General features: G+C 34.1%; 1 protein-coding gene across 1 annotated transcript; it reads right to left on the bottom strand.

The window, feature by feature from the left end:
• Nucleotides 1-14,242: 14,242 nt before the first annotated feature.
• LOC122299334 (delta(8)-fatty-acid desaturase 2-like) lies at nt 14,243-16,203 on the bottom strand. Its single transcript, XM_043109554.1, has one exon. It carries the CDS (start codon nt 15,955-15,957, stop codon nt 14,614-14,616), a length of 1,344 nt encoding a protein of 447 aa, XP_042965488.1. The 5' UTR covers nt 15,958-16,203; the 3' UTR covers nt 14,243-14,613.
• Nucleotides 16,204-18,121: the final 1,918 nt, after the last annotated feature.

Below are 18,121 nucleotides of genomic sequence, written 5' to 3'. Positions count from 1 at the left end.
AATTAATAGGAAGCATTTTCACATGATCTGTTATCCATTGGTGGAGAGAATTTGAGTGACAATAAAGTTTTAAGTTCAACTTGTTCAAACCAAATGGCAGTCCAAGGAGATGGAACAATTGCACATGAGATCACAACAAACTCAGAGGATTTCGATTCTGAAGAGATTGCATCCAGTTCACAACAACAATTCAAATAAGTTACAGATATTGTAATTTGAATTATTTTTCTACAGTTTTTATGCTAAGTAGTTAGCACAGTTTTTAGTTTATTTAAACAAATGTTTATAACGTCTTGTACTCATGCTTCCAAACAGATTTTCACAATAATACATTTTTGAATCTACCACATATTCATTTTCTTTTCTTGGTATCAAGCCAGGTGTGAGCACTTGACATACAACACCCAAACACTCACAACTCTTCAACACAGTACTCCAACCAAGTCAAGCATGACATCACTTTCACTCAATGTTGGAAATTTCATTACACTCAACTCACCCCTTCCAACTATCCATTATGGCGTGAATAAGCTTTGGCCCTTGCTGAAAGCCAACAACTTGTTGGCCATCTTACCAATGAAGACCCAGCCCCTCCAAGATATAAACCTGATACACAAATACAAACTTTGACAAAAGCATTCCTTGCATGGCGAAAATCTGACAGGTTACTTTGAGGGTGGCTCATCGAAACACTCTTAGAGGAAGCACTAGGCCTTGTTATAGGCTTAGACACAACTCACACAGTCTGGGAGGCTCTAAAAAAGGAGCATGCGCAGGATTCTCAAGAAAGGAAATTTACACTGAGAGGATGATCAAACCATTGGTGATCATGTACAAAAACTCAAAAATCTTTGTGACAATTTAGCAACCATTGGGAAACTGGTGTCAGACAAGGAAAAAGTTTTTTGTCTCCTTGCTAGCCTTGGTCCACAATATGAACCCTTTACAACAACTATGCTCAAACCACCAAGGTCGATATATTCAGAGCTTGTTTCCCAACTTCAAAGTATTGATCAAAGGCGCAACTGGTTTTTTGGACATACAAATGGTTAGTCTCGACAACTCACCCCTCAACTAGTATTTTGTGGACAACAAAGGTCACAACAATCCTCCTTTGTTGCTTATCGTGGATCATAGTCCTTCAACTCAACTAGACGCGGCTTTCAAGCTCAACAATCTCAGTGACACTTTCGAATCAAGCTCATAGCCACGACGGCCTCCTCATCTAGGAGAACGTCGGATGACACCTAAAGAAAGAGATATGTATGGTGAGGAATGGTGCCAGTATTGCGAAACAATGAGACATAGCCAAAATTTGTTGGTGTCTACCAAAAAAAAAAAAAAAAAACTACACAAACTGATATTCCTCAAGCCCTAGTAGCATTAACATTGGACACTATAATAGCTGATACAGAATGGACATCTGACACAAGTGCATCCAACCACATGACAAGTAAGACTGAAATGCTTACTAATCTTAGAAAATATAAAGGCATAGATACTATTTTAATTTGAAATGAATCCTCCCTACAAATTAGTGGTATAAGCGACTCGAGTATAAAACAAAAAAACACCACTCTACCACTTCAAAATGTTTCATTTGTTCCTGGCTTAACAAAAAAATCTACTCTCTATTAATCAATTAACAACTCATTTTCTGGTCAATTGTGAATTTTCTGATGTCAATTTTTGTGTTAAGGATTGAGCAACAGGACAAAATCTGATAACAGGGACATGCATGGGTGATCTTTATGTTCTCTGCAACTCACCAGAACTTCATTTTTCAAACAAACACAAATTTGGAACTGCAAAAGTATGGCATCAACGTTTGAGACATCCACAGGTGTCTACTTTATAGTTATTAAAAAATAAAGGGCTTATTGATGTCTTAGGGGTTTCAAAACTGCAACATCTTTGTGATAGTTGTTAGTTAGGGAAGTTTCGTCAATTACCTTTTTCTTCTTCTGAACAAATAAGTATTAGTGTTTTTGATAAAATACATTGTGATTTGTGGGGTCCTGCTCCAATTTTATCAATTGGAAAATTTCGCTATTATGCCTGTTTAGTAGATGATTTTACTAAATATACATGGATAATACTGTTGCAAAATAGATCTGAAATTTTTTTATGCTTATCTCAACTTTGAGCAGTATGTCGCAAGATAAATACAATGCACGTATCAAAGTTTTCCATTCAGATGGAGGAGGTGGGTTTTTGAACAAAAAAATGTCTTCACATTTTCTTGCAACAAGCATAGTTCATCAGATTTCCTGTCCTTATACTCCAGAGCATACAAATATGGTCGAACTTCGTCACAGAAAAACAAGAGAATGAGGTATGACCATGCTATCTCACAGTGGCACTTCTTTGTTTTTATGGGTTGAAGCATTCATGACTGTCGTATATCTTATTAATCGACTCCCTACATCTATTGTTAATTTTAAAACTCCATATTTCAAACTACATGGATTGCAACCGATATGCACTACAATAAGAGTTTTTGGGTCAAAATGCTTTCCTTACACGTGGGACACAAAACTTAACAAATTTGAGCTTAAAACAGTGCCACGTGTTTTTGTGGGATATAGTGACAAATATAAAGGATATAAATGCTTTCAACTAATAAATAATTTTTTTTTTTTTTTTGTGTCATGCTATGTGGTTTTTGATGAGATGGTGTTCCCCTATAAGGACTCAAACTCCACCAGGAAAATTTCTACAAATTCTCATGCTTTATCCATATTTGATTCCTGGTTACCACAAATAACTAATGTTGTTAATTCTACAGGACAATTACCACTTTCTGAATTACCTCCGTGTACGAGTCCTTTACTGTTGGTCACCACAACAACCAACCACAACCAATCCGAGAACATGGTTACCCTTCCAATTGACAACTCACAACTCGATAACCATCCCATGCTCACTTGTTCATGTCTTGGAGTGGTCAAACCAAATCCAAAATATGCCCTGACTATCTTAATTTCTTCCATTCCTTGTGAGCTTCATAATATTCGAATTGCTTTGAATCATCCAGGATGGAAAGTAGCGATGGATGAGGATCTTATTGCTCTTCATAAAAATAGACCTGTAAGGTTGTTCCTCGGACTCTTGGTATGCATGTAATTGGGTCAAAGTGGGTGTTTAAGACAAAAATAAAACTTGATGGCTCACTAGACTGACTTAAAGCACGGTTGGTTGTAAAGGGTTACCATCAAATTGATGGGATAGACTATGCAAAGACCTTTTTCCCAATTATTAAACCAAGAACTATACGTATGATTCTCACTATTGCACTTGTTCAAAAATGGCCTATTCGATAGCTTGATCTCAAAAAAGTTTTTTTACATGGATTAATTTCTGAAGACATACAGATGGAACAACCTCTAGGGATAGCTGATCCTTAACATCCAACATATGTGTGCAAGCTTCAAAGAGCTCTCTATGGGTTAAAACAGGTACCACGAGCATGGTTTGATCGTTTTAGTGCTTTTTTGATTAAATATGGGTTTGTGTGTAGTTTAGTTGATCCATATTTACTCATTTGTCATTCTGATTTTGGCTCACTAGTTCTACTTCTCTATGTAGATGACATGTTAATCACGAGGTCAACATTAGAACTTGTCACCACTTTTATTCAGCTTCTTAGTAGTGAGTTTGCCATGAAGGATTTAGAACTTGTCCATCACTTTCTTGGAATCGAGATTTGTAGAACAAATGGCGAACTTCATTTGTCACAATCTCACTATTCTCTTACTATATTAGAAAAGACAAATATGGTCAATTGTAAGCCTATGAGTACTTCCATTGAATAAAAAAAAATAGTCCCACTAAATGCTGAGCCTCTAGATTATTTAAGTTATTTCCAAGAAATTGGAGGCAAGCTGCAATACCTCACTCTTACTAAACCATACCTCTCTTTTAGTGTTAACTATGTGTCACAATTCATGCATACTCCAACTATAGCTCATTTGAAATTGGTCCCGTGTATCCTTTGGCATGTGAAAGGAACAATTCATCTAGGATTGAATTTCACTTCTAACACAACACTTGATCTCTATGCTTTTTCAGATGCTAATTGGGCTGGTTGTCCAACCACCAAACACTCCACCACAGGGTATTGCACATTTCTTGGACAAAATCTAATATCCTGGTGTGACAAAAAATAACATGCAATTTCTTGCTCTAGTACTAAAGCAGAATATCAAGTTATGGCAAATAGAACAGCTGAACTAACATGGAGGACTTTCATTTTGAAGGATCTACACATTCTTCTTTTTTCTACTCCTACACTATATTGTGATAACCTTAGTGCTCTTCATATGACTGTTGATCCAATTTTTTATGCATGTAATAAACATATTGAATTGGATTATCTCTTTGTGAGCGAATGGATTGCTCTTGGTCTCCTAGTCACCCAACATATCTCTACCACTAAACAGATTGCCGACCTACTCACTAAACCTATGTCCAAAGCAGCCCTCCCTTATCACTCGGCATAGTTTGCATAAAGGTATTGACAACTCATAGCTCGGAAGTACTGAGAATTGTGGGGATCAAAGGAGAGATAAGGCATGCCTAAAATCTTGGAGTGATAAGGTGGCATATTCTCACAATCCAATTAATAGGGAAGCATTTTCACATGGTCTGTTATATAATGGTGGAGAGAATTTGAGTGACAACAGAGTTCTAAGTTCAACTTGTTCAAACCGAATGGGAGTCCAAGGAGATGGAACAACTACACATGAGATCACAACAAACTCAGAGGATTTTGGTTCTGAAGAGATTGCATTTAGTTCACAACAACAATTCAAATAAGTTGCAGATATTATAATTTGAATTATTTTTCTACAGTTTTTACGCTACGTAGTTGGCACAATTTTTAGTTTATTTAAACAAATGTATGTAATGTGTTGTGCTCACGCTTCCAAGATAGATTTTCACAATAATACATTTTTCAGTCTACCAAATATTCATTTTCTCTTCTGAATGCACAAAAAAGCTATGGCTATGAAGGACAAAATTGCTTTTAATAAAAGTGCTTATGAGACAACCTATCCTTGTTCTTGTAATGGTAGGCCTAGTAGTGCGATTTGGTCCAAATGCAAACTCCTCCAATGGCAACTTCCCTCATTTCCCTCTCCCCATCTACCAACAACTACAAGTACTCTCTCTCTCTCTCTCTCTCTCTCTCTCTCTCTCTCTCTCTCTCTCTCTCTCTCTCTCTCTCTCTCTCTCTCTCTCTCTCTCTCTCTCTATGTTTGTGTCTTGAAATTTAGCCTATGGAAAGTTCTCTGTGGGTTTTGTTGGTTAGCCTTCTAGGTTTCCTAGGTAGTTCTATTTTTCTGGGACTCTTCAGTATTGGTTTTTGCTCTTGCTAGATACATTTCTCAACCACCTGGCTTGCTTGGGACACCTATTTCTTTGTATTGTTCTCTATCTTTCTCTATACTTTATGGTTGGTCATAAATTTGGATTTATTTTGCTCACTCACCTATCTTCCACACATTTAGCTTCCATTTTAAGCATCCCTGCCAAAGTCTTTACTTCCCTATCTCTCCAACACCCTGATACTCTCTTCTATTGTAATTTTATAAACGAGTTTGGTGTAGATCCATGCCATTAGAGGACTAGTAGTGGCCTTAACAAATTTTGGCCAAAATTTGACTAGGAAATTCATTTTTACCAATTTAGCTAACCACTTTTCAACAATATCAAATAACAGGCTCAACAAATCTATCACTATTCTATTAAAATATTGATTTTAAACTTTTCATTTATTTTAATTCTATTTGTAATTTTAAAAAATACACATTAATTCTATAATGTTCATATTATTTTTAACGAATATAATTTTTTAATGATCTTTTTTTTACGAGGGTCATATTCTTTTAATTGATATATTTTTCAAACGTTTTTGAAATCACAATTTACATTAACATATTAAACCTAATTTCATTTCGATTCCTATTAGGTCACCACCAAACTAGATTTTTTGCACCTGACTTGGAAAGTAGCGTTGCAGCTGCACACTGGAGTTTCAAAGAGAGGAATGCAACACAACTTCTTCATCTTTTTCACCTTTTTCACTTTTTATCTTGCATGGGAGACCAAAGTAGTAGTAAGATAGAATTATTTTATTATAAGAACAATATATAGCCAGCCTCTTGGGCTGGCCAGATTTAGCCAGCCAAATAACCTTAGGCTATAATCACTATTCATTTATTAAGTCCATTATAGTGGTTTATTGTGCACCTTGGCTAAACCTTGGCCAAATTTTAGCTTTGTTGAGGCCACTACTAGTGCTCTTAGTGACTCGTCGAGTCAACTCGCCCACTCAATTTTCATTTTAAAGCATCACACCATTAGATTTCAACTTACCTGTCTCTACCCTTTCCATTTCGTGCTCCAAAGAAGTATATCGCTCGGTTGTTGGTTAGCTTCAAAATCCACGAAGAAGCAGAGAAGCTCCAACCCAAGAAGAGAATCCATGGTGAACAGATCGAAGAGAACCTAGGGAGAGAATGTAACTTGGTTACATACGAGAAGCTCCACCCACGACACCCATGAAGACGAATGGAGAATCCACCTACGAAGACAAAGAAGCTTTGCATCTGTGTAATTCTCTTCTTTTTTTCTATTTCTATTTTCCTTTTTTTAATTAAATCAACTGATGTGGCATTGTCAATTGCACCACACTTGTCATAGGTAGAGTTGCTCACTTTTTGCCACGTGTTCTCCTTTGACCTGATTTACTATCACTTGAGAGTCAGTCTTTACTTCCACTTTCGCTACTCCAAGCATCCTAGCTATGGCGAGCCCTACTAGTTGGGTTTCGTATTCAGCTTCGCTATTGGTAGTTTTGAATTTGAGCCTTGTCAAGTAATAGTTTTCTTCACCGGAGTCTAACACTATGTACAATCCTACTCTATAGTTGTAACTATAAGATGAGCCATCAACATAGACTTGCTAAGGATGGTCAGCTGGTTGATTGGGTACCACCTGTGTTTTGGGGGGGGGGGGGGGGGGGGGGACAAAGTCGATATCGAATTCACTGAGCTCAATTGACCAATTAACTAGCAGTCCAGACATGTCTAGTTGTTGCAGTGCCTTCTTGAGGGGATTTTTGGTCAACACTTTTTATCGAGTGTGTTTGAAAGTAGGGTCTCAAGTGGCAGGTAGCTACTACTAATGCAAACCCTAGCAATTCCATTGGTGGGTACCTATTTTTCGCCCTGTGAGTGGTCGACTTGTGTAGTAGGTTGGTCTTTGATTTTCATTCTCCTCTTATACCAATGCTACCGAGACGGCCTCCAGTGTGATGGACAAATACAGGTAGAGACTTTCTCCCTAAACAGTCTAGCTTAGGAGGGAGGATTAGGGAGGTTTTCTTTGAGTCAAGTGAATGCTTTCCTTCATCGCACTCCTTGTTCCAATTGTGCACCTTGTGTAGCACCCAAAAAAATGGTAGCACTTGTCTATTGATCAAGAAATGAACTTGTCAAGTGCAGCGATTCTGCCTGTCATCTTCTGAACCTCATTGAGTTTTTTGGGGACTTCATGTTGATGATGGATTGTATCTTCTCTAGGTTAGTCTCGATTCCCCTTTTCGAAACCATGAAACTGAGGAACTTGCTCGACTCCACTCCCAAGGCATATTTCATAAGGTTAAGTTTCATCTTGTATTTTTGTAGGACCGCGAATGTTTCCATCACATCGGCCATATGCTGCTCGGACTCCTGGCCTTTTGTGAGCAAGTCATCTGCGTAGACTTCCATGTTCCATCCAATTTATTCTTTAAGCATCTAATTTACCAGCCTCTGATAGGTTACTCTAGCATTTTTCAATCCAAATGGCAAGTAGTAGTATAGTCCTCAGTCTATTACAAATGTGATTTGTTCTTCATAGCCTGGGATCATCTGGATTTGGTTATACCTAGAGTAGGCATCCATGAAGCTTAATATTTATATCTGGCAATTGAGTCCACAACCAAGTTAATTCGCGGTAAGGGGAAGATGTCCTTAGGGCATGCACTGTTCATGTCAGTGAAGTCGACGCACATCCTACACTTGCCATTCGTCTTCTTGACCAAAATCACATTACAAAGCTACTTTGGGTAGTGGGCCTCCCTAATAAATCCCACAATGAGTAGGTGGTTAAGCTCCTCTGCTATACCTATGTACTTCTTGATACTGAAGCTTATGCACTTTTGTCAGACTTTCTTGGCATCCAAGTTCACGCTTGACTGGTGCTCAATCACTCCCCTTTCAATCCCAAACATGTCCTTGTGACTCTAGGCAAAAACCTTTCTGTGCTTGACAAGAAATCACTTTAATTGCAAGCTCAACTTGAGCTTCATCTTGTTTCCTATTCTCAACTTCATTTCAAGGTGAGCTTTGTTTAATGTAATTAGCTCCAATATCTCATTGGTCTCTTTTTATTTCAAGTGTCACTCGTTCTAGTCTCCACTGCTCGTTTGATGAGCTCAGGTGGTGGTGGAGTAGCTTGCTCCTCCATTTCTGCACACCCCCTCTTCTTCATTAAAGATAGCTTCTTAATCGCTATCGCTTAGGACTGTGTCATGGCTAGGATACGAAAGGCATGTTGGTTTTATCAAAAGTAGATCCCCTAGACAATGATAACTGTTAAAGACGTGTTTTGCACCCTGCCTGCTTTCAATGGTAACCTAAGACAAGGAAGCTTGATGGCCTAGAGTGCCATAAGGCATACCTTCAATGACTAAGTTAGTTTTTAGCTTCATAGAGATAATGAGTGAGATGATTTTCGAATTGTATTTGTGCTAGGACTTTTATACGTCTCTCTTATAATGGGGTCATTGTTCTTCCTGTACTCATAGCGTTTGCCTCTAACTTGAGTGGTATGTCATCACATTTAATGTGGCAGCATCTGTTGGGGGTAGGATCTCTCGTCGGGATCTTCTGCGAAAGCTCCCTGTCGGCGCATTTAATGCACTATAATTTCCAGTGAGTCATTCGGTTAGTGGTGTGCCCGGCCCCCTACTTCCTTATCAGTTGGTGTGCTTGCAGCATCTGGGCTGTGGGCCTTAGTAGAGAAGGGTCAAGTTTAATTAGACGATGGAAGAATACATCCTCCAAATAGGATTTAAAAAAGAAACATGAGCTATAGGGGTATAATCGATTCGATTCAGTTCGACTTTGTATAATTTTTAGAATCGAACTGGTATATACCGATTTTGAGATTTTAAGAATTAATACTAAATCGATTCATTACCGAAATCGAAACTTTCGGTTCTTATAGTTTCGGTCTGGCCGAGTCCCATTTTTTCAGTTTTACGAATTATCTATGTTAGTAATAATATGTTTACATATACTAAACTATTAGTCCATTTATATTATAGTATAAATACATTATTTTATAATAATTAATATATACTAGTATAGTGTTGAATTAAATTATAGTCTATATAAATTCTAGACTTTTTATATGAGTATATTTGACCAAATGTGCAAAAATTTATTATAAAAAGAATATATATTATAATTTATTATGCCAAAAATGTCTTTATCTTTGATTTATAATATATATATATATATATATATATATATATATCAAAAGCAAGTTTTTATTAATAACTTAATATTAATGTCTATGTTCAAGATTAAAATTTTATATTATAAGATTAATAGACTTGAATAATAATATTAGAATTTTATATTATATCAATTCGTAATTTAGTATATAATATATATAATATAATATGAAAAATTATAAATATATATATCTCAGTCTGATTTGGTTTAAACTGATTTTCAAAATATGAAAATTGATACCGTACCGGTTTAGAACCGGTTTTAATTCTTAAGAACCGATACCACATCAGACTGTTTAAAAGCCTGACTGAACTCACCAATTTGATCCGGTCCGGTTCAACTAGTTTTTCAGTTCTTTTTTACGACCCTAATGAGGTGTAACTAAGTAAATCGTAAAGCTTCAGCCAAAGACACCCTAGCACGAGAACAAGATGCTAAACATCATTTTGGGGCCACAATTGAAATAATAAAGGCATTTGGAGGTGGTCTCCTTATTTGAACTTAACACAACAGCACCTTTGTAATTATACCAGGCAAAAAGATCTTAGACGATGGAAAGTTGCCGGTGGTCCATAAATTTAATAGCCCAAAATCTAGTCCTATTGAAGACTATAAATCATTGAGTGGTTAATATTAATAGTCTAAAGTAAATCTATATCCAAATTCAAATCTATAACCTAAAACTTACCAAACCATGGAAAAGTAACTCGAAAACCATTAAGCCACCCCAAGAGAAGGTGAAAAGACGACTACTTGAATACAACTTTACCCGATCCTAGAGGATATCATTCATAACCTCCATTCTTGAGAAAATTAGAGGATAAGAAAAATACACCAATCTTAAAATTAATATGCACACTCAATGACACAATGGGTAGCGACTAGAATAAATTTTAGTCGAATACCCCCCTTTAGTATTCTAAATTGTATCTATATATAGATAGCGGGAAAGATTCACCTGAACTTAGTATATTCCTATTTTTATTTTATATATGAATAATGCTATACATTACACTCTCATCTTATTCTTATTAAGTAAGATGCGATACATTCATCATCATTAGATGATAAAAAGTATACAATAAATTATTATTCAATAATAATAAATATATCACATCTTATTTAATAAAAATAAATAAAATGATAAAATGAGATATATATATATATATATATATATATATATATATAATGAATGTTTGTTGAGATTAAAAAAAAAAAAAACTTTACTACCCATCTCTTCAGATCGTCAGACTGATCCTGTTATTAGTCTTGCTGTGTACATTATAATCCAGCTTAAGATCTGACATAAAATCATGTTGACAGTTCATGAACAGTAAACATCATTTTGGCCCATTCCGCGTTTCACGCTTTCCTTTATGGCTTTAATATGTAATGCTTTCAACTGGAACGTAGGGACTTACTGGCATTGGTTTGTTCATATATATATATATATATATATATATATATCTTTGAAATTATATTTTTTAAGGATTAATTTTATATATTAAGAAAAACTCTCACATTAAATTATGTATTTTTGAACTAAATAATAATAAAATATTATTTTTTTTCTTAAAATTATTATTTTTTATATATTTTACAATTAGCACCTTCAAAAATATCAATTTCATATATCTAAATCTTATTAATTTCATATATCAAAATGATCAATTTTATCAATAGATATTAATATGTACTAAAAAACACTTTGTATCATCAAATTAATACAAATTTTATATATCAAAATCATGTTAATATAAATTCCACAAAGTTGATTTTAATAGGCAGGAGATAGAAAAAACATTAAAAATAATATTTAGAGAGTGAAAAGTAGAATCACTATTCATAACTATGCAAAAATTTAGAGATACATATGTCAATATAGATGAATTTAAAAACATGTTATTCAAATTTAAAGATGAAAATAAAGATAAATAAGCCAATACTAGTATTCTAAGAGCATGTTTGGAAAATTATATATTCTTATTTTATTTTTCATAATTTTTTTAAAAAATTATTTAAATATAAATATACTTTAATTTTAAATTTTTTATTTAGTTGTTATATAATTATTAAAAATTTTCAAACTTCTAAATAAAATATAAAAAATAATACTAATTTTTTAAATTTAAAAATAAAATTAAAATTAAAAATTTTTATTTGAAAATTTTATTTTATAATATATTTTTATTTTTATTTTTTAAAACTTAATAAAATATTATAATTCAAAACACTTTATTATTATTTACAAATTATTATATTAGTATTTAGAAAACTTTCCTATTATCTCATACCTAAATGTCTGGATTTGAGTGTTGAGAAGTGTTGAAGAGAGTTGTAAATAATAGTAAAAAATAGGTAAAAAGTAATAATAAAGTAATAAATAATAGTAAAAAATAGATAAAAAGTAATGAATAGTAATAAAAATAGATAAAAAATAATAATAAAATAATAAATAATAGTGAGAAGTGTTGAAGAGAGTTGAATAATCTTATCCAAATGCACCAAAAAGTTGGAATTGTAAATGAAATAGTGCTAGATCCCCGTTGCTGTATAAAGGGGAAATAATTGGTTTACTATCCTACTATTATTTATTTATATTTAATTGTTTTTATTTTTAATCTTAGTTAATGATTAATAAAATTATATATTTTTTTAATTTTTTATTAATTAAGAATATTAAAAAAATGCTTAAAACATAATAAAAAATAAAAAAATTTGAAATAAAATTAAGTAATAAATGAATAATAATAAGATAGTAATGCTATCAATACCCATCCCGCTGTACCACTCCCAGCCTCTTTTTTTTTTTTTTAAATTTTTAGTGATTAAGAAAAAATTATTTAATATTATTGTGAATTTTTTATTTATTTTTAAATATTTAAAATAATTAAAAAATGATGTGAAAAATAAAAAATAAAAAATAAAAAAATTTAATCATAGCGGAACTTCCAACAAAACCCCTAGCGGTGCCTCTATAAGCCTCCAAAGTGTTTAGATAACTTTCACATTAATTACTGATACCCCAAAAGCAGATCATGTCGAGGTCCCATCTAGAGTAATTGCTCATTGGTTCTGTCCCGATTGGATCTCTCCATCTCGGACTAAGGGTCATCTCACCATGCTAGAGGCACCCACGGTTACCGATGACCCAACCGATTGCTTCATTTCACATTTTTTTTTTTATTTTTTTAACACTTTCAAAAAAACTTTTACAAAAATACAAAAATTTAATAATATTCACTTTATCCATCCAAACGAGTCCGTGGTTGTTTAAGCCCATTCCAGAATTAACACCTCATATTGAAGATATTAGTAAGTTTGACAAATGGGTAAGATATAAAATTCTTTATCTTATTTTATTTTATTATTTTAAATTTTTTAAATTTTTATATAAAATATAATAAATTATTTAATTTTTTTAAATCTTAAATTTAATTTTTTAAATCTTAAAATAATAATAATATTAAAAAAATAATATTTCAAACTTTAATTTAAAATAAAAATTTTTTATCTCACCATCCAGCCGACCTTAATTAGTGGAGATGTGACAAGATTTACAGTAATGGACAATATATATTTAATATAATATAACTAGGCCCATTGGAAAAGTTTCGTTTAACAGTTCTTGTTGAGTTAATGTTTATGCCAAAAAAAAGAAAGAAAAAAGGAGCAGAAGAGAGAATTTTCATCAATAACTCAGCACATCAACAGAATGGATTAAAAACTCTAATCTAACATCTGAATATTCAGATGATAATGACCTAAAGTAGTGTTCTGCTTTAGCACAAGGCACGAAGGAAATGGTACTATCAGAGCACGAACTGGGACCATTTTGCCGTTCTACATCTGGAGAGAGAAAAAATATCTCTAGCTCACCTTTGGAATAACTTGAGGCGAGAATTGGAAGGGAGGAGTGCACTAAATAACCTTTTTCTTAATGGAAGTATGGACCACACTTGGACAATTTTTGCCCTACCAAATATTGCAAACTATGCAGAGATATAGAGTAAACCATGACTCCCATCATGCAGTATCTAGATCTATAACTTCAAAAATGAAATCTCAAAAAGAGGGTCCTGCTAATTTCAGCTCAAATACTGTTCATCCTTTCACTACAGCTCTAATAACTCAAGAAAAGTCCAAACCAGATGTATACTCTAAACAGACCAGTCGAGCTATAATCAGAGCCCCTGGGAATCATTATTAAGGCCAATAAATTCTCCCTTCCAATGTGGGGTAATACAGCAGCAAAGTGAACAGCCCTGGCATTTGTTAGGATATCTTTAACTTTTGGGAAGGCATCCAAGACTGATGTGAGCTAGGCTGTTCTGGGATACCTTTCTGCAGTAGCTTCCAGCAATTGATCTGGCTTCACAAGTACTCCCAGCCATCAAGCACAAACGAAATGGTTGGCGTGGCACGAGTATTCTCACACATTTGATGCATTCTCCTAGTTAAATAGGACAAAATTTGATGGTGTTTTGATTTCTGCTATCTCCATTTTCTACATCCATTTACCTAACATATTATTAAGTATAACTGAGATAAAATCAGCAATAATATAACCATCCAATAGCATGTAGCCTCAACAACATTTCAAAGGAGGTCATGCATGATGGGAGAGGGAGCATCTTAAAATAAGCTTATTCAAGGGAAAATGTTCAAGATCATATAATGCAGCAGCTCCTTCTGTCTATATATAGAATTCCCAAAGAAGAATCTACACAGCTGGCAGGCAGAGGATACAACAATAATACCAAGAATATACATAAAAACCCAACAATATGAAGGCATATTATGCATATTGTGGTATTATGCATATTGTGGAAACAGCATTCAATATAGTTTTAAAAAATGAAGTAAATCAAAACGGATCTGGATCTCAAATTGAAGCATAGTATGTGTTTGATATGATATCAGTTCTCGAAACAACGATCATCCTAACGGCCCCAAGATGGCAAGGCATGGGATCTTATGAAATACCAAAACTTAAAAAAAAAAAAAAAAAAAAAAAAAAAAGAACCCATGGTTAGGGGCGTCATCCATGAGTGTTAAGAGCCTCCCACACCAAGTTCTTTGGGACAGGGCTAGCCATGTCCCGAGCCTGAAGGGCAGCTGTCTTGAGGGTCCTGAAGGTGGATAAGTTGGCCGCCCAGAAGGACAAGCTCCTGTAAGGCAAGTTGTGCTTTTTGCATAGATCCTGCACAATAGGAGAAACCTTCCTCAACTGGCATCGAGGTAATCGTGGGAACAAATGGTGCTCCAGCTGGAACTGCAATCCTCCATAGAACCAATCCATCCAAGAAGAGCACGCAATATCCAGAGTCCCACCAGTCTGTTTCTCAAACCAATCGTTCCCGCTAGGCGGTCCAACATAAACATTGGCCGAGAAATGGTTCAAACAGAACTGAATGTGTTGAATCGACGTTACAGCAAAACTGGCAATCACGAACATCACCCTCTCAGTCCAATTGGGTAGGCATGACACCAGAAGTGGAAACCAGGTCCAGAATACAAGAATTCCTAAGATGTTCAATCCTCTTTGAGGAACCCTCCTCCTAGAGAACAATAACAAGAACGTCTGGATAAACAAGTTGATCCGCCCAACAATCATAATCGGATAAAATGTAAAATGCTGGTAACTGACTAGGAACCTAGCCAGAGGATCAAACTCCAACTTCCTCCCATAAAAACAGGATGTTATAGAATGAAACAGTTTCGAGGACACAGCAAAGACTGGGATATGTTGGAGATCGGGATCGTGATCAAGGCTGTTGCAGGCAATGTGGTGTGCATTGTGAGTCCATTTCCACCAAGCAATGCTGATACCAGTCAAGCAATTCCCAGCAAGGATTTGAGCAACTCTGTTGAATCTGGGACTTGACATTATTTGGTAATGCCCAGAATCATGACCCACATAAGCACTCTGGACCCAAAGGAAACCCAACAAAAGACCACAACACAAATGAACGAAAACGCTCTCAGACCTCAAAACACCATAAACCACAAGGGAAAGCATGACAACAACGGATAGAAGGGTGTACATGGTCCCGTGTCCTTTCTTTTCAAACAAACCCATTTTGGCAAACTCAGACGCAAGCTTTCTGTAATCCTTGGACACCTCCGAGACCTTGAAATCCTCCAGATGATACCCAGTAAAGAACTTGTCAAGATATTTCCATGCGGTACCAGGATGATAAGCCGTGAAAGCGTCGGTAACATCTTGGCCAGCCAAATTGAGGAGAGGAGCATCGCCACCGGGATGATCCTTAACCCAATCCGAGACATTGTAAACCTTACCCTGAATAGAGATCCACAAGTCCCCTAGCTTGTTGTGCTGATTGAGCTCCTCGGTGGTGATGTAGTTCTTCTTGGCCTCCATTCTGGTAGAATATGCAAAAATGCGAATCGAATAACAAGGAAAAAGAAGTATAACAGAGACGAACAAATCGAATCAAGATACCCCTTTAAGAGAAACAAAAAAGATATTTCTTTGTGATTTATGAGGTAGTTTTTTATGATAAAAACCTCAACCCCATTGCCAGGTAGAAGGCTGATTTGATTTGGGGTTCGAGTCTCTTCCAACTACTCTCTCAGTCTCTCCCTCACTCTCCTTGCCATTTTTTAGCCTTGAAGTGTTTCAATATATAACGTACAACGAAGCAGTGGCTCACAGCGAGGCACGCAGTAAAGCGTCGGTAACATCTTAGCCAGTCAATACTGAAAAAAAAAAAAATCTATCCGTAAAGCTATTCCATCATACCCACTCTTTTTATTATTTTTTAAATTTTTTTCTTATCTAATATATAATATATAAATAATTAATAAAAAAATTCAATTATTTTAAAAAAATAAAACTAAATAAAATTTAAAATATAAAAAAAATAAAAAATTATATTATATGTAATGTAGAAATTTATAAATAGTAAAACTCTTTATAAAAAAAATTTAATTATAAACATAATTATTTATTAATATATACTCCAATTTAATATAATTAATCAAAATGTTAATTTTATTAAAAAAATATTAATTTAAATTTTAAATATAAAAAAACAAGTATTGATATTTAAATTAATTCTCAAATTTATTTATATATAACAAAACTTTTATGAAATATCACCACAAATTAGAGAGAAAAATTAGGTGCAGTGACGGGTCATGATTCCAGTCCTTTCTTCCTTAAAAGACGGGTTTGACAGTAGATATTCTGCGTGGGATCCCAAGGTGAGGGAGATGGATTGCCTTAAAACAGTTAGATGAGGGGTAGCAATCTTTTTAACGTGGAAACGGTTACAGAAGAAATAAACTCATTCCTTCGTAACGTTTAAAAACCGCCAGCCAAACAAGGTACTAATGTTTGAAAAAATCTGTTTTTTTTTTTTTTTTTGAAGAATATAATAGGAGACATCCTCGTAATCATCATTGCTTTGCTTCAAGCAATAGATTGCTTGCTGAAAATAACGGGAAATAAAAGGAAAGGTAAGATACTCATAAACCAAAATTATATTATTAACATGTCTGTCTGTATAGGTTGTTGATTGGAAAAAGAAATAAATATATGCGGTATGTAAATTTTATTATAATTGTAAGAGAAATTTTATTATTATTATTTTAAATTTTATAATTTTGAATGACTTTATTAATCAATTGCTTAAATTTTATCATTATTTTATTATTATTATTCACTATTATTCAATATTTTATTTTTATTATTATTATTTTTTTCACTTTTTTTATTATTATCTACAGATCACTTAACTACCCAAATGTAGCCTAACTAGTATAATTACGGATGACAAAATTTAAGAACAACAATATTTTTCTATTTATTGAGTATTGACAAAAACACCAATTATCTTTAATTTTACCATGTCCAAGTGCATTATGAGATGTCCCTATATTAAATATGACATCATAAATCAAAATAATGAATTTAGAACTCCACCAGTACATTATTTCCTTTTGTGATTAGTCTGGTCTTCACTATTGCTGATACTCTCTACAGACAAATATCTAAGAGACAATCTAAATAGATATCCAATCTCGCCCTTTATAAATAAAAAAATAATAATAACTCAACCTCTACAGACAAACGTCTGATAGACGAGTTTTTTTTTTAAATTATTTTAATTAACAATAAGGAAACAAAAAAAGAAAATAATAAGATAGACTTTGAAATTTGTAATGACTTGTGAATGCAATATATTTGTCTCTTTTCAGTCACAAAGGTAAGATCTGAAAGGTTCAGTAGTGGCAAGTATGGTGATCTAATGCATGTGTTGAAAAGAGTTGTTAGAAGAGGTGGCACATGAGGACCACGCTCAGATATGGGCGAGAACCACGCACAATGATTTTCATAAAGCCACTACTTTCTTTCGAACAATTTTTGACTTATGAATCTACTTGTGCTGCTTGGTCTCTCAAGAGTTGCCGAAAAGTTGTATGATCTGTCTTTTACTGCTTTGAATAAAGCAAAATAAAATTAACCAAAAGAAATCTTGACAGACATGATAGGTGAATGGAGGAAGAAGAGGGAGGAGGAG

This window comes from Carya illinoinensis, chromosome 2 (assembly GCF_018687715.1).
Source record: "Carya illinoinensis cultivar Pawnee chromosome 2, C.illinoinensisPawnee_v1, whole genome shotgun sequence".
Taxonomy (NCBI): Eukaryota; Viridiplantae; Streptophyta; class Magnoliopsida; order Fagales; family Juglandaceae; genus Carya; species Carya illinoinensis.
The sequence above is the reverse complement of the archived record's forward strand: the minus strand, read 5'-3'. Positions and strand labels throughout refer to the sequence as shown.

Excerpts from the sequence above, each read along its gene's own strand:
- LOC122299334 (XM_043109554.1), bottom strand. The coding sequence starts at position 15,957 with ATGGAGGCCAAGAAGAACTACATCACCACCGAGGAGCTCAATCAGCAC.